General features: G+C 40.6%; 3 protein-coding genes and 2 pseudogenes across 3 annotated transcripts in view; 2 read left to right on the top strand and 3 right to left on the bottom strand.

Moving 5' to 3' along the window:
- Positions 1–15606, top strand: part of LOC135099508 (dnaJ homolog subfamily C member 2-like) — a 27069-nt pseudogene extending 11463 nt beyond the window's left edge.
- The window catches only part of LOC135099507 (dnaJ homolog subfamily C member 2-like), a 34151-nt pseudogene continuing 24616 nt past the window's right edge, over positions 15466–25000 (top strand).
- Positions 15785–20120, bottom strand: LOC135099510 (peroxidasin-like). Its single transcript, XM_064001888.1, has 4 exons — positions 19800–20120; positions 18966–19612; positions 18287–18372; positions 15785–18144 (listed from the first exon to the last, which is right to left on the bottom strand). The coding sequence occupies exons 1-4, from the start codon at positions 20002–20004 to the stop codon at positions 17976–17978; spliced, it is 1107 nt and encodes a 368-aa protein (XP_063857958.1). The 5' UTR covers positions 20005–20120; the 3' UTR covers positions 15785–17975.
- Positions 20642–23225, bottom strand: LOC135099512 (heme peroxidase 2-like). Its single transcript, XM_064001889.1, has 4 exons — positions 22609–23225; positions 21984–22160; positions 21423–21520; positions 20642–21114 (listed from the first exon to the last, which is right to left on the bottom strand). Exons 1-4 carry the CDS (start codon positions 22667–22669, stop codon positions 21001–21003), a joined length of 450 nt encoding a protein of 149 aa, XP_063857959.1. The 5' UTR covers positions 22670–23225; the 3' UTR covers positions 20642–21000.
- LOC135099506 (uncharacterized) overlaps positions 22937–25000 on the bottom strand; it is a 3075-nt gene continuing 1011 nt past the window's right edge. Inside the window, exons 2-5 of the mRNA XM_064001886.1 lie at positions 24457–24638; positions 24146–24338; positions 23648–23928; positions 22937–22950 (exon numbers count right to left, since the gene is read on the bottom strand). Coding sequence (XP_063857956.1) covers positions 22937–22950; positions 23648–23928; positions 24146–24338; positions 24457–24638 — 670 coding nt within the window. The remainder of the gene's footprint in view (positions 22951–23647; positions 23929–24145; positions 24339–24456; positions 24639–25000) is intronic.

Here is a 25000-nt window from a genome sequence, read left to right as displayed (position 1 = left end):
AGCATATCTTGCAATATATATCAACTTACAGAAACTTGTTTAAAGCAAAAAAAAGGTAAAAGGTTAATGAACTGATGCATCCCCATGCTACACACTCCTCGTCTGAGTTGTCGAGAGTCATTGCTGGCTGGCTGCGAGAGGTGTGTGGGGCAGGGCAGGGTTAGCCATTACAGGAATCACAATACTTAGTTATTTGAAGGTCTTGCTAACCTAGCCTCACCCTGACGTAACCTAAACTAACCTAACCCTAACCCTAATCCTTGCCTTTTTTTTTTTTTTTTTTTTTTTTTTTTTTTTTTTTTTTTTTCATAATTAAGTAATAACTTCAAATAACTATAAGTATTCTGATTCCCTTAATGGCTAACCTCACCCTGCCCTGCACAGCTCCAGCAGCCAGCCAACAGTGACCCTCAAGCACTTGGAAGGGGAGGGTGTAGCATGGGAATGCATCAGTTCATTAACCTTGTTTTTTTTTTTTTTTTTTTTTTTTTTTTTTTTTTTTTTTTTTTTTTTTTTTAACAAGTTTCCAGAAGTTGATATATATTGCATGATATTCTACAACCTTAATTCTATCTGACATGTACGTATTAACCCTAGAAGAGGCTAAGGTTATCTCCATATTATCCTTTTCTTTCCCTCAGGCTTTATTTTTAGTTAATTGCTTTGAAAGAGATATCATAGAAACTTTGTTAATATATCTACATTTTATATCTATAGAATTTTAGGTTTTTCATTTTGTCCGAAAATACAATTTTTTTCACCGTTAATTTTCTCCACTCCTTTTCCTGTTTTCTTTTTACATTTTTAAGGTAGGGGAGTGCAGGCCAAAATAAACCAAAGTTGGGAAGCCTGAAAAGTTTAAGGAGTAAAAACACTGTTTTGCGCAGAAATCCTTAAAAATAGTCAACAAACAGAGAATATCCCATCCCCCCCATATTCCCCACTACACTATTCTAACTGTGAGATTACTAACCTTGCTAATTGGGAGGCTCCATCACCCAGATCTCCCATTATGCTATTCTTACCAGTAAATTGCAGTTTAACACCACAAATCCTATCTTTTTTCTGTCCCTAACAAGCTTGGAGACATGGTGGGAAAATGGAGTTTTAGGGTGGAAGAAGCTAAATTATGCCAAATTTTGACATTCGTTGGAAAGTCTAAGGATGAGGTGCCATATATTGAAAACTGGGAACTTTCTAGCTTAACCTAACTTTACCCAACCTAACTGAAAGGCGAGTCCTGTCCCCCCTTTAAAGACACTAATCCAGCTTAACCAGTGCATCTTTCTCCAGTGGATGCCCCATTAAGAACACTAACTTAACTTAACCAGGGGGCTTTTGTATGTAGATGAGAATTTCTCAGATGATGTTTTGGTGTATAGTCTCTGCAACAACATCTCTTTATCTTTCATGGTCTGTCTCTTTGTGTGTGTGTGTACTTTTTAGAGATGACCTTCTAGTTGTTCTTCTCTTATGGTATTTTTCTTTTCTGTCTCTTTCTGTACAATATGTCCTTTATTTCCTCAGCATCCTGAATGGTATTCTTGGTAATATCTGTTTTATTTTCTCTCTACCTCTCCCTTCCACAGCACTCATCCAGGTGGAGGTAGAACCAGTGGGACGATGGTTCCACATATATGAGGCACGGCGTCTGCGGGGCCACCTCACCTCCTCAGTTGGGGAAAGTGAAGAGGAGAGTGAGGAGGAGGAGGCTCAGGAGGTGGAGGTGGAGGATGACATACACTATCTTCGCTCTCTCAACCCAGCAGACTGGAAGGTGAGAACTCAGCCAGCATGGTCCAGTCATAGCAACATAAGAATGGAGAAGACTGCAAAAGATTGGCTGGCCTACACTGGATAACTCCTGTACTAACCATGAAAATCTGTTATCCTCCTCTTCCCCATGCAGTCAGCCTTCCTATTGCCATCTGGCCTCTATATGCATATGCCTAGTCATCTAACCTCATGATATCACTTATGGTGTAGGTGCTGACCACATGAATGCTAAGCCTGTTCTATTTGTCCACTACTCTGTGAACCAGTTCTTACTAAGCTCTTTTCAAAACCTAAACTTATCTAGCATATATAGTTCTGTCTTGATTGTTCACTATGAGAGCATCACTTACCTCTGTCATTTATTTGATTAGTATCTTTCTTTTATATATTGATACATTTCTACAACATTGCCTTTCAGGACCAGGATCATTATGCAGTACTGGGACTCCGAAAGCACAGGTACAAGGCCTCTGATGATGACATCAAAAGAGCGTGTAAGTCCTGGTGGCATCTGGAGCTAGAGTGTATAGTGTACTGAGTACCAAGTTTTAGTGCACCTGCTGTTTGAAGGTATTTTTATAGTGCCAGTTTTCAGTTGCAGTGTCAGCCCTTTTAGTCTTGGTATTTTTATTTTATTTGTATATTTTCAATAACTACATTTTATTTGTGCCTTGCTATGGATGTATGTGGTTGGCTTTGCTATACCAAAGCTCCTGGGGTGTAGTATGGTGGTTTGAGACTATGACTATGGCCACACTGGCAATGGTTGTGAGCAAGCAGGTGAGTGTGATAAATGGTGAGAAAAGTGGGAGCATTGTACCAAATAAGTGTGGCCACACTGACAGTGAGTGGGCGTGGGCGAGCTGTGTCTTCCTGTGGCCCACAGCGAGGAGCATTGTCAGTTGACTTTTGTCAATCATCTGGCACAGGCAGTTTGTTGCCTGCTATTGACATTGCATGGCTAATTATTGAAGTTTTGCTCACACCAATCATTTGGGATACATTTGCTAAAGTAGAACCCAAAGGGAATGCCATCATGTTGTTTGTAGTAATTACTATTAATTATGAAACCATGCCCATAACTGTTAGCTTTAACAAGCTCTTGAATTGTAGCTAGGTGGTGCATACAGAAGAGCAGAGAGAATGTGTCTGAAGAATAGTTGGCGCCCCTATGGCTATGAGTGTGAATGATATTTGTAAGAGTGTGTGGTGGTTTGTCTGGGCCACCCCATGTGGGATTGGCAACCTGATATATAGATAGATAGATAGATAGACATTATATTTTCTGATCATTGGTTTTATGCTAAGATATCTGTAAGTCTAATATAATAATTAGCATTCCCTTTGGTACGTGCTTAAAACAGGATGACCCAACACTTGGGTAAAGGAATGAGAGTGCAGCATTAGTGTGCACTTCCGTCCATTGTGTTACTCCTCACAGACCGCACGATGGTTCTGTGGCACCACCCAGACAAGCGGCGAGCAGCTGGGGAGGAGGTGAGGGATGACGATGACTACTTCACCTGCATCACCAAAGCCTATGAGATTCTCGGGGACCCCATCAAGCGACGCTCCTGGGACTCGGTGGACCCAGAGTTTGATGACGAGGTGCCGGCTGTCAGTGCACACAATAAGGCAAACTTCTTCCAGGTAAGCGCTGATCCCCACTAAGAAGAAAATTTATTCCACAAAGAATTCAAAGGTCTTTTAACTCCATGTCATACTGTAATGTCAAATATATGTGCACACAAGGCAAGCGCTAACTCCTATTAGGAAGAAAAATGACTCAACAAAGAATTGAAAGTTCAGTATTCATTGCTATTTGGTACATCTTTTCTTTACCACTAACCACTCTGGGACAATTCTTCACATTCTACAGCCATCTCCAAACATTATACTGGCTAGAAATTGCAAAAAATCTATTCCTTTTCACCGCTTTTTTCTTGCAGGTGGTTATAAAGATTGTATACATTACTTGTAGTGGTGTGGATGATTACATATCACTGAAGGATTAACTCCATCTCATATTGTAATGTCAGGTCTATATATTAGATTATATAACTCTCTCTCTCTCTCTCTCTCTCTCTCTCTCTCTCTCTCTCTCTCTCTCTCTCTCTCTCTCTCTCTCTCTCTCTCTCTCTCTCTCTCTCTCTCTCTCTCTCTCTCTCTCTCTCTCTCTCTCTCCATCTTCTTCAGTCTCCACCACATCTTTGTAAGGCACAGTGTTGCATTGCAGATTTTCACAGGGGTGTTTGAGTGCAATGCTCGTTGGTCCACCCACAAGCACGTTCCTGGCTTGGGCAAACCTGATGACACCAAACAAAAGGTCAGTCCAGATTAGCAGATTAAGTAACTGGAGAGAGTGATTGGCCTGTACAGTCACATCAATCTCCCTTGTACTGTTTTAGAAGTGAGATTACTAGTAGCAGAAATGCAAGTAGATATTTGGTGACAGTTTACTTTTTATAGTTACCATCATCATATGCTATGTTGATGGAAAGATAGACCAGTAATTTTGAAAGTTTGTTTAAAATATCATACACTATAATTTTCCTCAGCATAGAGGGTCCAGTAACTTACACATAAAACATCATTTCAAGATTTCTTTATGAATAGTGTTTATTTTGTATTGTTAACCGACTTAATTTTCATCACTGTGCAGGTTGATCGCTTCTATGGATTCTGGTACGACTTTGATTCCTGGCGAGAGTTTTCATATCTGGATGAGGAGGAAAAGGAGAAGGGACAGGAGTGAGTCTTCACTATTTGTATGTCTGGTCTTTTTAGAGTTATGTGTATTCCACTCCAGCCTTGCTTTATCTTCCCAAAGGCAGCAAAAATGGTGAAATTTGTATCTTGAAACATTAACATTGAATAAAATTTTAATTGAATAAGGAAATAATGCCCAAACTTAAGCCTAGACTTGACATTGGAAAAAATAACAAGAAAATTTAATATGGCTAGACAGAATACCCAGACTTATGGCAAGGAAAACTGGCACCGACATTGTTCTGATTGCTTTAACTGGTCATTTTAGTTTCTTTGAATATTTTGTAACAGTGCAATGTGACTGCAATGTTGTGGTCGCCTTCCCTTCTTTAAATCAGTCAATCTTGCCAGCCGGGAGGAGCGTCGATGGATAGAGAAGCAGAACAAGGTAGAGCGAGCGAGGCGTCGGAAGGAGGAGATGGGTCGATTGCGCAGGCTAGTTGACAATGCATATGCCTGTGACCCAAGGATAGCCAAGTATGTTTCGTTACTTATTACTGATTTCGTGTATTTTCGTTGTATCCCAATAAAAGTTGAAATTTTGTGCATTATCCCAAGAGATATTTATCACAAGGAGTACTTTTTTCTGTTGTTACATAATACTTCAAATTTCATTTTGATGGAAGGGTTTATGATGATTTAGATTGCAAAGAAGCTGTTCTTGTTTTACTTCTGACTCCTTATGAGGGAAAAATTAATTGCTGCTTTTGCTGTCTACTTCTGTAGCTAAAGAATGGGTAAGTTTATAGAAAAAGAGGGAAAGAGATGAAGAATTATATATATATATATATATATATATATATATATATATATATATATATATATATATATATATATATATATATATATATATATATATATATATATATATATATTAATTTTTTTAAGATTTAAAGAAGAAGACAAGGAAAGAAGACTGGCTCAGAAAAAGGCAAAAGCAGAGGCAATCAGGCAAAAACAAGAAGAGGAGGAGAGGGTGAGTGCACATTGTGATCTCCAGTATTAGCACCAGGCCAATCTCTAACTACTCTCGGACACATATATGCATTGATTTCTACAACAGACCAAGGCTTCACATTTTTCTCATTGATTTGTATTTTTCATGTCTTATGCTCGGAAATGCCATATATTTTGAAATACCATGCTATGTTGTCTTTTTTTTTAATGATATGTCTTGCTAATGTGTAAATTTGGTGTTTTTCAGGTAAGGCAGGAAGCTGAGGAAGCAGAGAGAAAGAAAAGAGAAGCAGAGGAGGCAGAGCAAAGAGCAAAACAGGAGGTAGAAAAGAAGGAAAGAGAGGTGCTGAAGAAAGCATTCAAAAAAGAGAGGAAGGTGAGGAGGAGGGTAGAATCTGCTTGACATGTAAGAACTTACCACACACTTGTCTCTGTGATCGCTAACATAATCAAAAATTCTCCTGACAAATATATTGAATTTTCGTGGTGCACTTTCTTTCTAGTGTGTTCTAACTGACTGTCTTCAGCCTCTTTTTCATCACTGCAGTGTTGAGTCTCTTGCTACCTCCTACTGCTATTTTCATGCCAACTGCTCTTCTGATCTTGCTAACTGTATGCCTCACTGCACAAGTCTTTCTTCTTTCTTTCATCTCTATTCTGTCTACCTCTTTAATGCAAGAGTTAACCATTATTCTCAATCATTCATCCCTATCTCTGGTAAACTCTGGAACTCCCTGTCTGCTTCTGTATTTCCACCTTCCTATGACTAAAACTCTTTCAAGAGCGAGGTTTCAAGGCACTTACCCTGTTTGTTTGACTAACACTTGACTGTGTTCAGGAGCCAGCACCTCAGTGGGCCTCTTTCTTCTTTTTTTTTTTTTTCAGTCTTTGTTGTCCTTGGCCAGTGATCCTCCAATATATATATAAAAAAAAAATAATAATAATAATGATGATGATGATAATAATAATAATAATAATAATAATAATAATAATAATAATAATAATAATGATCCCTGGCTATGGCAAGCAAGCCCACTACATTATATCCTTTCCTCCTCCTGTTCCTTTCCTCTCCCCTTTCACTTTCATCTTGTCGCAGTCCTCCCTTCCTGTCACCTGCCCCTATAGTTCTCATGACTCATGCCTGGAGCCATCATTCTACCTGGCAAGTCTTTTTTTTTTTTTATTTATTTTTTTTTTTATCATTCATTTTAAGGCTACAAAATTTGCTAAAAAAAAAAGAAAAACTAAAAAATGAAACTCTACCCACTTTCATCTTCTGTAACATTTCACATTAAAATATTCTCATTCATTATATACTTTCAGATTTATATTTTTTTCCTTTTTCTTTGATGTCATTTTTTAAATGATTTTGATACAGTTCCTGTTCATAAGGGGCTGAGAGGACTGCATTTGTATTAGAAAGATGGAAAGAGCATTAAATTTAGTGTTCAAATGTGTAAATTAATTTGGAAACTAAAAAAATATATATACAAATTATGATTGCCTGTATTTTGTTCACGTAAATAATTTTAAAAAGCAACGTGAAATAGAATAAAGCACACATTCTTTGTCATTGCATAGATGTGATGGTGACAGTGATAAAGAACATCTCTGTATCTGTCTATCTTTATTTGACACCTCTTGATAAATACTCCATGAGGACATAACTGCAACAGATTTCTCTATTTAGTCCTGCCCTTGTATTCCCTTCCTCTTTGCTCTGAACTTCACATACTCTCTCTTCACCCTTTCCTCACATATTTCAGTAACATTTTTTATGCAAGATCTTTGGTCAAGGGCAATAAAAAGGGGGGAAAGAAAGTCCACTGAGATGCTAGTCCCAAAAGAAAGATCATAAGGATTATCCAGAATTGTTGGATAAGTGTTTTGAAAAGTTGGAACCAGCCATTTTAAAGAGTTCAAGTTATAGGAAGGAGGATCTTCTGGAGCAGGCAGGGAGTTCCAGAGTTTACTAGAAAAAAAATAGCAGTAAAAAGATAGCAAGATATGCAACATTGCAGCAATAAGAGAGAGGCTGAAAATCATTAGTATAGTATCCTCTATTCCCAGATGCTGCGGACTCTCTGTAAGGACAACAGTTACTTTGCATCAGAGGAGGGGGAGCGAGTGCAGACCATGACAGATGTGGAGCTGCTGTGTGAGGCACTGGAGCTGACCCGCCTGGAGGAACTCAACAAGGAACTAGCACAAGTGGCCCAGGACAAGATGCAAGGGTGGGAGGTACTCATGATGGAGGTGAGGGAGGATCAACAGTAGTAGTAGTAGTTAATTGACAAAGGTGAGTGAGAGAGATCAACAGTAGTAGTAATAGCAGTAGTAATTTTTTGACACAGGAGGTGAGTGTGGAGGGCCAACAGTAGTAGTAGTAGTAGTAGTAGCAGTAATTGTTGCTTATATATAAAAAAAAAAAAAAAAAAAGCATAATTTTTGTCATTCTTAAATCAAAAAATTTCCTAAGCCTTGAACCCAAAAGCTGCTCCAACAGACATATGGGTATCTGCATCACTTTTGAAATGAACTATGTTAGGTCTATTTAAGTCATGTTACATTACCTTATCTGATTAGCTAAATCCAAAGTAGCATAAAGCAAGCTAATCTAAATTAGAACAATCCACCCCAAATGATCTGGATATTCTGTATGACCTGTTTTCCCTAGGATAGTCAAACCTTTCAGACTATTTCTCCACTGATAGTTATGATTAGTACAAGGAGTCCTTGGTGTATGACAGTCTTGACTTTTGTCCTTCATATGTTTCTTTTACAGGCACAATAGTTATGTGTTTATGTCCTAGACTATGACTTTACAGTACAACAGTATTAGTATTAGTGATTGACATACTGCAGGTAGCTTACTTATGCTGGTTCTGACCTATGCAGAAAATCAGTTTATAACATGGCATAGGAACAGAACTCTGTCATAACTTGAGGACCCCCTGTAACACTTCTTTGCCTCCTCTCTCTGTTGTAGGTGAGTGAGGTGCGCAACAGGATCAAAAAGGAGAGGGAGGAGGTGGCAGCAGCGGCAGCAAGGAGAGGGGGTGGAGGAGGAGGGGAAGGTTCATCACTCAAAGTCTGGAATCAAGATGACCTCCAGCTGCTCATCAAAGCCGTCAACCTCTTCCCTGCCGGCACAACAAAGAGGTGAGCTGGTTCATGTGTGTGTGTGTGTGTGTGTGTGTGTGTGTGTGTAAATTGCTTCTGTTTATATATTTTTTGATATCTTATTATTATTGGTGGTCCACAAGGCTGTCCCTTTCCACTGGGGCTGACAGGGCTAAGAGTGTGAATGACGTGTCATTCACCTACATTCGTCTGCTGGTCACCAAACCAGCTGTTCCCCATATGGAAAGAGGTCAGAGCTTGTAGTGATTGATCTTTGGGTAGGATTGAGACCATTCACACACCGCACACTGGGACAGTGAGGCCATAACCCTTCAGGTTACATCCTGTACTTACTTGCTGCTAGGTGAACAGGGGCTACACATGAAGAGATTCTCCCAGGACTTGAACCCATGCCTTCTCGGTTGTGAGCCGAGCATGCTGACACTAAGTGGTGTGCATGTGTGTGTGTGTGTGTGTGTCTGTGTGTGTGTGTGTGTGTGTGGTGCCTTGTCTGGGCCAGCTGATGTGAGATTGCTGGCCTAGTATATAAATAGATGGGTTTTTTAAGCTTTAATATTTTATTTGATTGATATATTGCCTTATTCTTGTGTTTCCATGTGTGTTTTAAAATGACTAATATCAAGGTTGTTATCTGATCCCTACTACTGTTCTCTACATACACACCATTTAGGTCTTCACGTGGTATGGGGAATATAACAAAGGTGACATTTATAAAATTCTCAGGATCATAATTAGGATAGAACAAGACACAATGGGTTCAAGCTTGAAAATAGTTAGAGAGGAAGAAATTGGTCCTCAGATGGAGTAGTAGATGAATGGAATGGACTCAGTAATCAGGTTGTTAGTGCTGAGTCATTGGGGAGCATTAAAGGATTAGACAAATTTATGGATGGGAATGATAGGTGGATATAGGTAGATATGTTTCATACAAGGATGGCTTCTTGCAGCTCCCTTAATGTTAGGTTATGTTTTTATGCATTGCTGTACTTAGAGGAACTCTTTGAACCCTCCATGCTGCAGGTGGGAGGTTGTGGCAGAGTATATCAACCAACACAGCCACCAGCATCACCAGGCTGGCCAAGGAGGTGCTCAATAAGGCCAAGGAGCTGCAACACTCAGACAAGCACATGAGGGAGGCAGCCAACAAGAATGCCTACCACAGCATGGAGAAGGCACAGGCTCGGCAGGTGATCAGCGACACCACAGCCTCCCAGAGATATGACAGTGAGTTCTTGCTGTTATGCTGACATTCAGATCATTCTTTTGCATCTTTGTGTAGTTTTATATCATGTTGATGCTTGGGTAATTTCTCATTTCTCTTTTTATACTAATTAATTATTACCATGAGTCTTCTCTGTATGAACTCAAGAGCTTTCTCCCTTCTCTGTGTAACTGCTGTGAATTGTCTTTTAGCTCTATGCAATATCACCAGCTGAGCTGTGAATCAATTCCAAGATATTTTAAGAAAAAACATGTTTTTAGGCTGATGTTAGATCTTTCCTTTGTGCAGCACCACAGGAGATGCTGGGGATGAACACTGCTGCTTGGGGAGCTGAGGAACAGAGGTTGCTGGAGCAAGCCCTCAAGACCTATCCAGTCTCTACTCCTGACCGCTGGGACCGCATTGCCAAGTGTGTCCCCAACCGAACCAAGAAAGACTGCATGAGGCGCTATAAGGTCTGTATATGTGTGTGTGTGTGTGTGTTTGTGTGTCTGGTGATGTGTTGCTTGCTATTCCCTGTATGTGAGATTGTGGAGAAAACAAATCAGGTTTATCTTGTTTATGGAGTGACTCTCTCTCTCTCTCTCTCTCTCTCTCTCTCTCTCTCTCTCTCTCTCTCTCTCTCTCTCTCTCTCTCTCTCTCTCTCTCTCTCTCTCTCTCTCTCTCTCTCTCTCTCTCTCTCTCTCTCTCTCTCTCTCTCTCTCTCTCTCTCTCATGCATTTATCTTTTGATCTGCTTTTATCTTTGTGGTCCCTCCATAAATGCATGGAGATGTAAGTGCTATGTGTGTGTGTGTGTGTGTGTGTGTGTGTGTGTGTGTGTGTGTGTGTGTGTGTGTAGTGAAGGTTTTATATATGTGTGTGTGTGTGTATGTATGTAGTGAAGGTTTTATATAGTGCACAGTAGACACTGATGTTATTGTAACTTTTAAGTCTTATTCTCACATGATGGCATTTCAGGAGCTTGTTGAGATGGTGAAGGCAAAGAAGGCGGCTCAGGCTGCTGCAGTGGGAAAAAAGTGAGGAGCCAAACCTTGCTGTCTTCTTTCCTTTGTGAGTTCAGATGTAGCAAATTCTTGTAGCTGTTGTGTGAAGCAATATTGCTATCTGAAAATCTATCTCTTGTTCTATTTCTAAGCATTATGTCTCAGCAGTGCCAGTTTTGGACTACCTGAATTGGAGGGGCAGCTACATATATTGATGGGGACACAAAAGTGTAGCTAGGGATCTGTTTCTTTCCCCTCCACTTCTCCCTTTCTCTCCTTTATAACCTCATCCCCCAACTCTTCCATCTCTTCCATCACACTTCACTTCCACTGCTTCCAATAAGTTGTCATGCAAAAAGCAAAATTAACACTTGGAAAAGTATTTTTAAGTGCTATGGGAAAACTGCTAATATTGAAAATTAATGTTGATAAGTGCAGAATTCTATACATTGCAGAAAGCAGATGCAAAACAGCATGTGCTTTTCCTTATCATCATAGCGTAGCTCTGGAGGACAGAAGGGCAATCTCCATTAATATGGCAGTAGCCACAAGGAAGCCACTTCCTGAAAAATGAATGGATCTGTGGCAGTTGTATAAAAAATTACAAGACGTGTGAAAAAGTGTGCAGTGATTGTGACTATAATAAGAAGTAATATGCAATGATGACCATGTGATTGCATACAAATGTGTACCTTCTTAATTTTCTAAAGGAAAACTACAGTCTTAAGTTTGATTTTAAAGTAACACTAAATTTACAAGGTGGGTAAGAGTAAAGATGCCACATGAAGAGCTGCAGGTAAATGCTGTGATTAGTGTAGATCCTAATGAAGAGTTACCATAGAAAATACACAAACATCATTGAGACAATAGTTGTGACTTAACATGCTTATACACATTCACAGGTCCTTGATACACATGATTCAAGCCTGACACTTGAGGAATATTACTTTGTAAGTAATGGAGGTGCAGCTCAGAGGTGTTTCAGAATATAGCTCTCAGTGGCTGATGCATGGAATAAGTTCATGATGCGCGATTCAGTACCTCAAATAAGTGACTCAGTCTATGATATAAGTAATAATGCAAGCTGTTGAATCATGGACGTGCGCCTCAGAATGTGTGACCTCGTAGCTTTGCCCGGACCAGCATAGTCAACCCTAACCTAGGCCAACACAGCCAGTAATAGCTTTGTGAAACACCAAAATATAGATAATCATTATTATCATCTGCAGCCACCATGCTCACCCACCACCTACACAAAATTTAATGTCTTCCACTGGTATATATATATAATATATATATATATATATATATATATATATATATATATATATATATATATATATATATATATATATATATATACTATATATATATATATATATATATATATATGGTCATGTGTGTGTGTGTGTGTGTGTGTGTGTGTGTGTGTGTGTGTGTGTGTGTGTGCTATAATTTTTGTTCATTGTTCGCATCTCGCTATGCACTCTACCTTCCATCATATCTTCAGTTTTAAGCCTTTCGTAACGACATCATAAATTTGTGGATTGACTTTTATTTATTTATTTATTTATTTATTTTGTAGATCAAACCTGCTGTTTGGGTGTTCCTTTTTCACGTGATCGCATATCAGGGTCTTCTTTGAAGTATAAAGCACCACGTTATCTGCGACCTTTGATTTGTGACAGATATCATATGGTCATTATTAATAAAAGGAAGCAGATGGTAATAGTGAACTGCATTACATAACCACGCATCTGTCGCTTTGATAAACCAAAATGCAGTATTTCTGCTACTACTACTACTACTACTACTACTACTTCTAGTAGTAATAGTAGTAGTGGTAATAGCTGTAGTAGTACAAATACTATTTCGTATGACACAGAGACATGAGAAATAATAATAATAATAATAATAATAATAATAATAATAATAATAATAATAATAATAATAATAATAACAGTAAAATTATACGAACTTAACACTGTTAGGCTCGTAGTGCGGAAGGTTGGCGGGCAGTAGCGGCCAATCAGACAGACGGACGTGTAGGGGAACTAAAACTACAGATAGCGACCTGATATCTACCCCGCCAGCCTTCATGATTGCGCTGAGGTACCCCCGCCACCCAGATAAACCTCATTTGGCCCCAAGCCCACTGCACACACACGGTAATTCTTGTAGTGGTGTAATTGTAATGGGCGATTGTTGTTTATTTACTAAGTCGGTGGTAGTGTGTAGGATTGAGATCGTGGTGTGATGGTGGGTTATAGTGGGGGTGGTGTGGGTTATTGACACTATAACGCAACACTGCACACACAAACAGACGGTAAATTTTCTAATGATGTAGTAGTAATGGACTGGTGTGGGTTATGCATATTGAGAAATGGGTGGTGGTTGGTAGGATTGAGGTCATTACTATCGGAATGGGGCTGGTGGTTGTGGAGAGTACTGTGGGATACGTACACTTTATATTAAGCAACACAACACACGTTACCTCATTTCCACACACAACTCGCCCCCGTGGACAGTTATGGTTTGTCATTTGCCAGTCATCCTCTATTTATACTTGTACACGTCAAGACGAGCCCTGCGGCAGACAAAACAGACTTAGTACTGAGTGATGACAAGCTCTCAGGTGCTGGTTTGTTTATCTCCCTCAGTGCGGTGATGTGACTGATTTTGTGGCGTCAGCTGATAGTCTGAGGTGGCAAGGTGGCATCTGTCAACAGCAGTCGGGTGTCTCCTGCAACAGTGAAAGCATTTGTAAACAAAGTCAAGTGCCACGTGAGAGCCTTGACTTTCTTGTCTGTATAGCTGTGTAAATAGGGTGAAGCGGTTCTTGGCTTGTGTTGTCTTTAGTATAGAAATGCTTACTTAAACTTTTAGAGAGGATGGCTTGCTGCTGTTGACAGTTGCCACTTCACAGACTGAGAATGATGCCTTCATACTGTAAAAATCTTAAACATTGCAACAACACAATAGGTATAGAAATTAATTGCAGTACTGTATAGTAGGTTAAAAATTGCACATGTATGGGAATGAGCATGTGGCAATGGAAGTTGTGGCTGTCTTGAGCTGTTTTATCCAGTACACTCATCATAGGGCCTGGGTGAGCCACAGGTTGTGATGTATGGCAATACACTTCTCATCAGTGATCAAGCTTTTGGAATCACCTTATAGAAGTATTACAGCATCCTTCTCATTATTATGAGATTTTCATCTTTCTGCTTTGAAACCAGCTTGCAGTGACCTGACATTTCTGGTCAGTCAATCTTTGCTTTAGCAAGAGTGACTACAATGTTTCATTGAGTGAAGAGTCACGTACCGTGACCTTTGAGCTGCTGTAGGTTCAACTCGCTAGTATTGGTTAGAGGCAGTTATGATGTAGGGGCATAAATGTAATGCTTGTGCAGTGCCTCCTTTTGTAACGTGTCATGCCATTCTTGATGTGATCAGTGCAGGATGATAAGACCCGGGTCACATTGACTCCATGTATTAATTGAATCGATCAGATCCTGAGAACGTGAGAGAATGTGAACCAATTCTCATGAGGGTAGAAAGTAAACTGGTAATGTACAGCTCAGCCTTACAGAAACAACATTGCAGATTTATGTCAGTGCACAGATTTACTTATCCTTTAACTGACCATGCAGATGAATTTGTCTGCCCATGAAGCTTATTAAGTAGGAAAAATCTACAGTTTTTGCCATGTCTACTTGGATGAATTTGTTGCCTATCATTCTCTCTCTCTCTCTCTCTCTCTCTCTCTCTCTCTCTCTCTCTCTCTCTCTCTCTCTCTCTCTCTCTCTCTCTCTCTCTCTCTCTCTCTCTCTCTCTCTCTCTCTCTCTCTCTCTCTCTCTCGTTTTAGGTATTGGGACCATAGCGTCTGTCAGGAGCCAATATATTTTTTGGGATTCTTTTTAATAAGCATTCTTTTCCTCTTTAAAGAACATCTTACAGTTTCATTATCAGATTACTGAGTATAGTGTTTATCACTGAGCTCATGAAATATCTTATCAACTATTTTGCCTGTGATAAGGATTAAGATGATGTGACACTGCTCTACTTGAGATGATATCCTCTCTGTGATATCTATGATGACTCCAACATACATCTTTGATTTTTTTATATTTTTTATGTGATGAGACTGGTTTTGCTGCATCACCATTGATGCATCTGATAGTTTAAGTGTATCTGCAGATCTTGACAGTTGCTTTTGTGGGATTCTAAGAACTGACTTGCTTGAACAAAAAACTGCCTTGATGCTGGTGACTTATTTGATGATGTGTTGAGCTTTATTTATCACAAGGTACTTGAGGCATTCTCAGTCTGGATATCTGCAGTTTAACGTACATGAGAAATTTACAGCATACATACTTCATTGTTAACTGAATAGTATTGTCTTGTGATCTGGTGCCTGTGTATTTGTTTTTCATATGCTTCCTGTGGGAGTTGTTTCAACACCTCAGTAGATTGCTTGCACAAGTTAGTACTTAGACAGGAGGACTGACAGCACACCCATGCTTATGTTCCCTTTTCAGGTGTTGCCCTTTAGGTAGTGAGGAGAGACAGGTACCAGCAGGAGCAGTAGTGGTAACAACAGCAGGATGGGGAGCTTCAGCAAGATCCTGCCATACTCCTGCTATGAGCTCGGCCACTGCTGGAAACACTCGTGCTCCTCAGCCTCCTTTGAAATCTGTATCATTGGGTTCATTGAAAGCATCAAAATCTATGGTGTGGTGTACTTGGTATGTGACCTTTTTTTTTTTTTTTTTTTTTTTTTTATGTTAGAGGGATACTATCCTCATTGTGTCTAGTAAACTGTTCTGGCAACTGCACTGGCTTCCTAAGCTTGATGGAAGTTTAGAATATAATTTAAAAAGGTAACACTTGGCAGTAAAGGGGTGATTGCGATAAAATATTGCATTGCATCTACTGTAATTTTATTTTGGCTCATTAGAATTATCTACAGTTACTGAAAATGTGTGTGATGGTGTCATTAGGTGACAAAATGTTAAAGATTACTGTTACTATATTGGTAAAAAGAGGTGAAAATGGATTATAGCTATGCATAGAACTTTTCATATCAATTACCTTATGCCATGATAGATCTGGTGTAAGTAGAGTGTGAGGTGAAGGGGAATATGATTTTGCTTTCTGGCTTCAAAAGTGGAAGGAAGACTTTGATCAGGAGTTAATAATTTTACTTGCTTGCTTTCTTTATTTCTCCTTTTCTTTCCTTTTTCTTTTGAATTGGGAATGACACTTTGTATTTTGAGGTTTATCTTTGTAATATTAATGACTTGCATTTGTTTGCATGCAGCTAACCAGTCTTGTGAATGCTCGGAAAATAAGTATGAAGTATGGAAAAAAGCTCTTGAAGAACTACTTAACAACATCAGTTTGTTTCCTGACAGTCAATGCTTTTGGGTACATTGGCTCCTACTGTGTTGTCAGGTGAGCATGCCAGGTGTGGCCTTTCCCATGCACATGTTGGGGCAGTTTGGAAGTAGTAAGTGTAATATACATGCTATTATACTGAGTGTGTCATGCTTGCTTTTACTCTGGGAAATTTATATGAAACCATGGAGTTGCATAACATAGTAATCTTTTTCTGTTTATCTACTTATTTGTTTATTTATTTTTTATGTTTTTGTGCATGGATAGTCAATTAATTAAGATATAGTATAGTTTATGTGAATGAATACACATTTAAGTAGTCAGTGGTCATAGTGTGTTGTGATCAGCTCCCACAATTCTTGTTACTACACAAACCAAGTATAGTGCATGAGTTCTTGTTGATTAGTTTGGAGAGAGGAGGTGACCATAGGATATTGATGAAGGACAGCCATTGAAGCACTTCATCATTAGCATATAAAATGACAAAAAAATTAGTATTTTCCAGTTGGAACAAGATAAAATACTGTAAAATTAGTATTTTCCTGTTGGAACAAGATAAAATACTGTAAAATAGAAAATACTGTATTTGACAGTTTATAAGACATATGGGGTTATAAGATGCATCTCAGTTTGGGCAGGCATTGAAAAAAAAAAAAAGATAAATAAATGGGTTTAAGCTCTGTATATGAAGTGAAGGATTTAACCTGACATTTGATGCCCTCTCATATGTATTCAGATCCTTATTAGATTCCAATATTTTTCCTTGGGAAATTTTATAATTTTGTAACTTATACGCCATTGTGTACACGTTGTTTCTGTGACCCCATTATGTTGGGGAAATGGAATCTGGAAATTTTAAACACTATTGCATAAACTGTATTGCATGATTATTGTGCAGACCATCACCATGAGTCACCCTACTTTGTGACTCTCTTTTCACTTATAAAATCTTTTGTTATGTTAGGTTTTCTGAAAAAAATATAGTTTCTCATTAGCTTCAAGTTTTGTTGAACACACATGCGAGATAAAAATGTTAAAAGATAGGCATAATTTCTGTTGTATGAAGGTGTATCTTACCTAAGGAACGCAGTGAACCTTGCATGTGTTGCCAGGTTTGATGTTTAACTAATGGTGAATTTGTTTTGGTACAAACAACGTAAGCATAGTCACTTAATTTCTTTCTGACTGGTGTTATTTTATGTGAATTACCATTAAGTATGATCTGTTATACATTGTTACCTTACAAAAAAAAGAGTTGTTTTTGAGATTTAGAAATGATCATCACTTTGTTTACATGTGTGAAGATGTTTGTGGTTTGATTTAAGGGCCACTGTTGCCATAGACTTACTACTAGCCACTGCCCCAGAGCTGAACCTTGGCCTTATAAGACGCTGGCTAATTTTCTGAGACTTTTTTAAGGTGTGTCTTATAAGCTATCAAATACGGTAGCTGAAATTGAGTCACCTCTATGAAATGTCAAATTGTTTAATTGTTAATGATGTGTTTGTTGTTTACTCCCACAGACACATTCTGCAGCACTTCAACTTTTTCACAGTCTCCTTTGTGCCAGGGTTCATTGGCAGCCTCATGGCCATCCTAGTGGAACGGCCAGCACGACGAACACTCCTGGGCATCTATGTTACCAATGTGGTGAGTGCCAACGCTGCTTCTTCCCACCCTAATTTCTATTTGGGATTGCTCTTTACAAAAGTCTTCTTCAGATGTTTCTGCCTTGAGGCATTCTTTCATCTAATCCTTTGTCTCTTGTGTCTTCATTGACATGGTCCTTCCATCTGATCCTATGTAGGTCTTCCTCTTCTTCGTGCTCCTCTTTCCACAGCTCAAGGTTCACCCCGGGGAGGTCGCGACATGACACTCGGGGGTTCCTGGGGGTGAGGAAGGGATGAGGGGATAGCATTTTGTCTGTGTCTGTATGTGTGTGTGTGTGTGTGTGTGTGTGTGTGTGTGTGTGTGTGTGTGTGTGTGTGTGTGTGTGTGTGTGTGTGTGTGTGCAGGAGCAGTACTTACAGGAAGGGGTCTGGAAGGTCAAAGACAGACCGCTGTTCACTTTCCACATTGTCACAATTGTCACACAGAAGCTTGGCCAGTGTCACCTGTAGAGAAGAGACACACTTGAGCTCATTTGTTTGCTGCTAAAACACTTCATTTGTTAAGTAAGATCAAGATAAGTTAGCTAATTTGATTAGTAAGGTTAGACATAACTAGATTTAGGACAGATTAGGTAATTAAGTTAAGTTTTGAGTAGATTTGGCAAGGTTACTTAGATTTTAAGTTGATTTGATAAGTAAGGTGATTTACTTTTACTAATGCTACTATTATTTCTATTACTATTATTCCTTTCTATCCTATGGCTGACTGGGATAAGAATGTGTGTGTGTGTGTGTGTGTGTGTGTGTGTGTGTGTGTGTGTGTGTGTGTGGCTTGTGTGTGTGTGTGTGGCTTGTGTGGGATTGCCAGCCTGGTATATAAAGAGAAATGAACTATTGCTATTACTACTACTGCTGCTCACCACCCACAGACAGAGATACTACTGCTACTATTATTACTATTACTACCACCACTACTTAACACCAACAGAGATACTATTACTACTACTGCTACCACCACCACCACTCATTACTCACAGATGGATAGACTACTGCTACTGTTACTACCACCACCACCACCACCACCAAGGAAGACCCACCTTTCTTATTTCAGTGAGCTGAGGGTCGGTGAAGCGCACAAGTGGGTCAGCATTCTCATACCAGAACCGGTCACAGCAGCGGAGGTTCCTGAACTGAATGCCGAGGATGCAGCCGAACGTGGGACCGACCAGTCCACCGTGCAGCGGCGTCTCAATCAATCCACCAGTGAACAGATCTATGTCATCCACGTGTGCGTACGTCCGTTTCATTCGCTCGATCACCGGCCTCGCTATCTCCCTGTGCAGGTCATCAAACGACCTCGCCCTGGTCAGGTTACAGAGGGCCCTGTACTCATTGTAAGGCTGCAGTCCATGGTCTCTGCCTCGCTGGATGTTGAGGGCAGCCAGGTCCAGGCCAGAGAATGGCTGCCGCTTGTCTTCAAAGAGATGGTTGGTCACCTCATCTGTCAAGAACTGGTCCAGTGTCTCCATGGACACAGTAGTCAGGCCGCGGATGATCTCATCAAGCATCCCAGGCTGGTAGAGTAGGTCTGGGTTGAAGAAGTGTTCGCTCAGCTTGACAGGAGGGTTGCGCTTGGCAAATATTCCGTCCATGCGCTCCAGGGAAGGCTTGAGTAGAGAGTGGCCAAAGCGGAAGGCTATGCCAAATTCATTGAGCACTGTTGGGTTGCAGTATGCATCGTAATCTGAGAGAGAGAGAGAGAGAGAGAGAGAGAGAGAGAGAGAGAGAGAGAGAGATAGTCATTAGGAGTGCAGTGTGTTAGAGGGAAATGTTGCACACATACACACACACACACACACACACACACACACACACACACACACACACACACACACACACACACACACACACACACACACACATTAACCTACCTTCAGAATAGCCCTCAGGCAGCAAGTTAAGCTCATACAGATTAACAGCGTTCCACCCCAGCACCCTTGGCAGCCACTCATTGTACGTGACATGCTGGTTGATGGCCGTCACGATACGCCGGGCATTTTGGAAGAGCTGCTCATCATTCCAGTGTTTGTTGAGGCGCTTCAGTTCCCCGGCCACTCTGTTGTGTTCACGCATCATCAGAGTGTGTAGCGCAGCCAAGCCAGGCTGCTCTGAGGCCCGGGTGTCTCCTGTGGGTGGGAGGAAACAGACAAGTGGATGTTTTCAAGGCTTTCTCTCTGTTTTTTCCTCTTTATTCACTCAGTCATACACACACACACACACACACACACACACACACACACACACACACACACACACACACACACACACACACACACACACACACACACTGCAAGAAAGAAGGGAAAGAGGAGACCTGATAACAATGTTCAAATTAGTAAATGGCATGGAGAAGATAGACAGAGATGACCTAGTTGTAAAAGTGGAGGAAGGAGATAGACGTACAAGGGGACATATGAAGAAATTAAAGAAGAGTCATTGTTTGGGAGATATTAAGAAATACAGCTTTCCGCATCGAATGGTTGAAATATGGAATAACTTAAAAGAAGAGGTAGTTGCGGCAAAGAGTGTGCACATGTTTAAAGAGAAATTGGACAAATTCGGGTATGGAGACAGGACTAATTGAGCTTTGGCTCGGACCCTGTATTATACAACTAGGTAAATACAACTAGGTAAATACACACACACACACACACACACACACACACACACACACACACAGACAAACAAAAAACATACTCTTTGAAGGGTCTCTGTTTCTCTTCCTCTCTCTCATTCACCCATTCAGTCAATCACATACACATAAATGACTCTTTAAAGACTCTCTCTCTCTCTCTCTCTCTCTCTCTCTCTCTCTCTCTCTCTCTCTCTCTCTCTCTCTCTCTCTCTCTCTCTCTCTCTCTCTCTCTCTCTCTCTCTCTCTCTCTCTCTCTCTCTCTCTCTCTCTCTCTCTCTCTCTCTCTCTCTCTCTCTCTCTCTCTCTCTCTCTCTCTCTCTCTCTCTCTCTCTCTCTCTCTCTCTCTCTCTCAGTCATATGTAGACAGTGACATCATCTAGTAAGCAATGCAAACAGTAACCTTACCTAACCTTACCTAAGCTAACCTCAGCCAAACACTAACCTCCAGTGAAGCACCGGCCAGAGGGAGCCTGACACTCGTGGTTCTCATTCTCAGTGGGCAGCAGGTCTTTGCCTCGCAGGGGGTTGGGTGTGCCTCGTAGCATGCCGTCCTGCAGGGGTAGTGCAGTAGCAGTAGTAGTACATTATTCTGCATCTCTCTTTCTCCCTCTTTTCAGAACCAATAGGTGTGTGTGTGTGTGTGTGTGTGTGTGTGTGTGTGTGTGTGTGTGTGTGTGTGTGTGTGTATGGGTGTCAGTGGCCAGCCTAGCACTGTGAGATGCTACTACTACTACTACTACTTTTCAGGTTGTTAGCACCCAGTCAATAGGGAGATTTTAAAACAAGATCAGACTAGTATATAGATGTGGATGACAGATATAGAAGCCTCATGCTGGTTTTCCCGGTGCTGCACACTTACTGACTTGGTCCTCAGTTGCTGCTGCTCACACTTGTCCGAGCCATAGGTGTGAGAGGCGTCGATGAAGGCAGTCACTTGGTTCATTTGCTCCCGGTAGCCTGGTCAACAAATTACTTGTGTTACGATGGTGATAATGATAATAGCAATGGTAATTCTTTCACTCTTGGGAGCCTGGTTGAAGGAATTATGTTTAAGCAATAGTAATAATATGTTTAGGTGATGAAAGTGTTATTGGTAGTGTTGATTTTCTTCTTTTATCATTTTATTGGCCTTGCTGTGTTAAGTTTAGATGATAGAGACTAAACACACAGACAAACACACAGACACATTATCTCACACTCTATGTGTCTCTCTTTGTCTCCCTCACACCTACATGGAGAAGCAAAGACAAACTATCTCACTCTCTCTATCTGTCTCTCTCTCTCTGTCACATCCCACAAGAGGAAATAGACACACACAGCATACCTTCATATCCTCTCTCTCTCTCTCTCTCTCTCACACACACACACACACACACACACACACACACACACACACACACACACACACACACACACACACCTAGAGTCAGCTGGCCTGGCATGGAGCGGGTCAGGGGGATGCAGAATGGCTGGCCAGATGATATATTGACAGGAGGGAAAAATGGATCGTTCTGAGGAATGGCTATGGGGAAACACTCAGGGTGGACTGTCTGGGGAGAGTCACATCTGCGGCAATCCAGAATCGAGTCTTGGAAACCTGGAAGAGAGAGAAGTGAATGTGTTTAGTGGGTGAGGTGAAGAGATGCTGGGCCAGGAGTCAGTGTATTTACAGACATGAGGTAAAGAGAGAATAAGTACTTTTTTTTTTTATCAACACATACACAGTTAAGTTGATATTAGAAAACATATACCTGTTAACACTAGAATGAGAAAGAGAAACAGGAGATTTGATAACTAATGGAAAAACCAGATAATGATAAACAACAAAGATAGATTAGGTTAGGAACAGACTAAGAAAATATATAGTTTTAGTGACAAGTATGCAGAAATTAAAGAAAACTAGACATATATAGATCAGGAGACAACAAATCAATAGTTTATCAGACCTTGGAAGCTACAACTATGTAAACACACACACACACACACACACACACACACACACACACACACACACACACACACACACACACACACACACACACTACCTTTGTTGATGGGGGTGAAAATAATATCATGGTCAATAAACTGGCCCCACTGCATGACCATTAGGGTATAGCGGACATGCGGTGCAGACACGTCTTGTGCATGTTGGCGGAAATGAGCCGAGGGGAAGGGAGAGGCTTGCCGGTGACTGAAGTGACGCGAAATTTAGACAGACCTGGGGATGACAAGAGAAGGTTTAGGGGTACTGGAGTGTATTGTAAAGAAATTCATTTGTTTATCTATCTGTCAGGCTGGCAGTCCCACAGAAGGCAAGGTTTGGGGGTACTTGATTGTACTGTAAGGAAATTGGTTTGTTAATCTATCTATCTGTCAGGTTAGCAGTCCTATAGAAGATAAGGTATGGGGGTACTTCAGTGAGAATTAAGTTTATATATCTATCTGTGAGACTGGCAGTCCTATACAAAGCACAGACAAGGCACCACACACTCACACACACAATAATAACAGTAATATATCTATCTGTCTGTCTGTCTATCTACATACAAGGCTAGCAATCCCACAGAAGCCAGCCCAGACAAGGCACCACACACTCACACACACAATAATAATAGTAATATATCTATCTGTCTGTCTCTCTGTCTACATACAAGGCTAGCATTCCCACACAGGCCAGCACAGACAAGGCACCACAGACTCATTTACAAACATATTTATTTATTCTCTTTCCTAACTTTATCAAGCTTCAGTTCTTTATTTCTTGTCCTGTCCTGATTACTGATCCTGAGAATTTTGCTTATGTCATCCTTGTCATGCTCTCTATATCACTTTGGGACCTCTAGCTGACTGAAATGACTTCTCTCTGATTCTTAACTTTATAAAGCCTGAACACATTATTTATGTTCTATCCCTAACACTAATACAGACACATAGACATCTATCTGATCTACTCTTGACTTTATCCCTTACTTCATCAAACTTAAACACTTAATTTCTTGACCTATCCCAAATACCAACACACACACATGCACACACACATATATATACACACATACACAGACATACAGACAGACAGACACTCACCGTTTTCATAAGAAGGACGTAGGAGTCGACTTTTTGCCCTGAACGACTTGCCGAAGGACGGGAAGTTAAGATTATTGCACCACCCTGTAGCTGTGCGGAAACGCAAAGTGTGGTCGCAGGGCAGTGTCTGGTCGTCACGCTCAAACACGCTAGGAATTTCCGTGATATCGCTGACGTCAGTGTTAGGCAGAACCTCCATCAAATCCAGTACGTTGTTTGGGGAACCTGACTCGATGTCTTTGAGCTGGCCGTCTGCTGCCCGAGTCTTGCGTGACCTGGCTCTGGTGGTGGAGAGACTGTCAGTGGTGAGGCGTGGTAGACAAAACTGTGGTGTTTTTATCATTTTCTCTGTTGTTTTATTGTTTGCTTGGCTTTCTGTTGTTAATTATGGGAAATTTCTGCTGTTTTTGTGTCATGTTCACCTCAAAATACATCAGTCTAAGGCTCTGAATAACCCTTTCACTAACTAATGCACTCATCTATCACACAAACACATACTTGAATCTTCCTGAGGTCTTGCAGTCAATCTGGTTGGTGTCGGCCATGAGGATCTGGGTGTTTGCCGGGCCGCGCTGCACCTTGAGGAGGCCGCCAGAGAAGGCACGCAGCTCGTCACTCTCCTCCTTGCTGGACCCGTAGATCACCGACCCATCAATGAAGGATGTCACTTGGTTGATCTGTTCTCTGGGGCCTGTGTGAAGTGTCACCATTAATAAGACTAGTGAAGCAACATTACATAAACTCAGTGATAGTATTTATGATAGCTCTCTGATAATTTACACCACCATCACCACCCATTACTCACTTACCTGAAGGAATGGGGTCAATATCCACAGGTAAGGGAAATCCTGAGGTTCCTAAGGGGATTTGCTGAAGGGACCTCTCCTCTCTTCCTCCTCTTTCCCCATCCTCTCCTCCTCCCCAGACCTCCATGCCTGCCACAGTCAGCCACAGACACCACCATGTCACCACACAGGCTGTCATACACACTCTGGAGAAGAAATGGAGCGAGATAATGCAATGACACAAAGGGAAACACAATTTTCAGGGTCAGTAATTATATTTAGGAAAATAAATAATTGGTTTAAACTTAATAAAAGGTAGAGGTTAAGAGGGGTCTGATAGTGGTCTTGGAAAGTGGTATAGGGGACATAATAAGAGTGATATAAGCAAAATTCTCCAGGTAGGGCAATAAATAATTGGTTTGTGCTTGATAAAGGCAGAATTAGATTAAAAGGAGGTCTAATCCATTTCTTCAAGTGATATGAGATGCAACAAGGGTGATATAAGCAAAATTCTCTGAGGCAGTAAACAGGGAAGGACAAGAAGTAAAAATGGATTCAAGCTTGAGGA

This window comes from Scylla paramamosain, unplaced genomic scaffold (genome assembly GCF_035594125.1).
Source record: "Scylla paramamosain isolate STU-SP2022 unplaced genomic scaffold, ASM3559412v1 Contig139, whole genome shotgun sequence".
In the NCBI taxonomy this organism is placed as follows: domain Eukaryota; kingdom Metazoa; phylum Arthropoda; class Malacostraca; order Decapoda; family Portunidae; genus Scylla; species Scylla paramamosain.
Note: the sequence above shows the minus strand (reverse complement) of the source record. Positions and strands in the feature narration are given on the sequence as shown.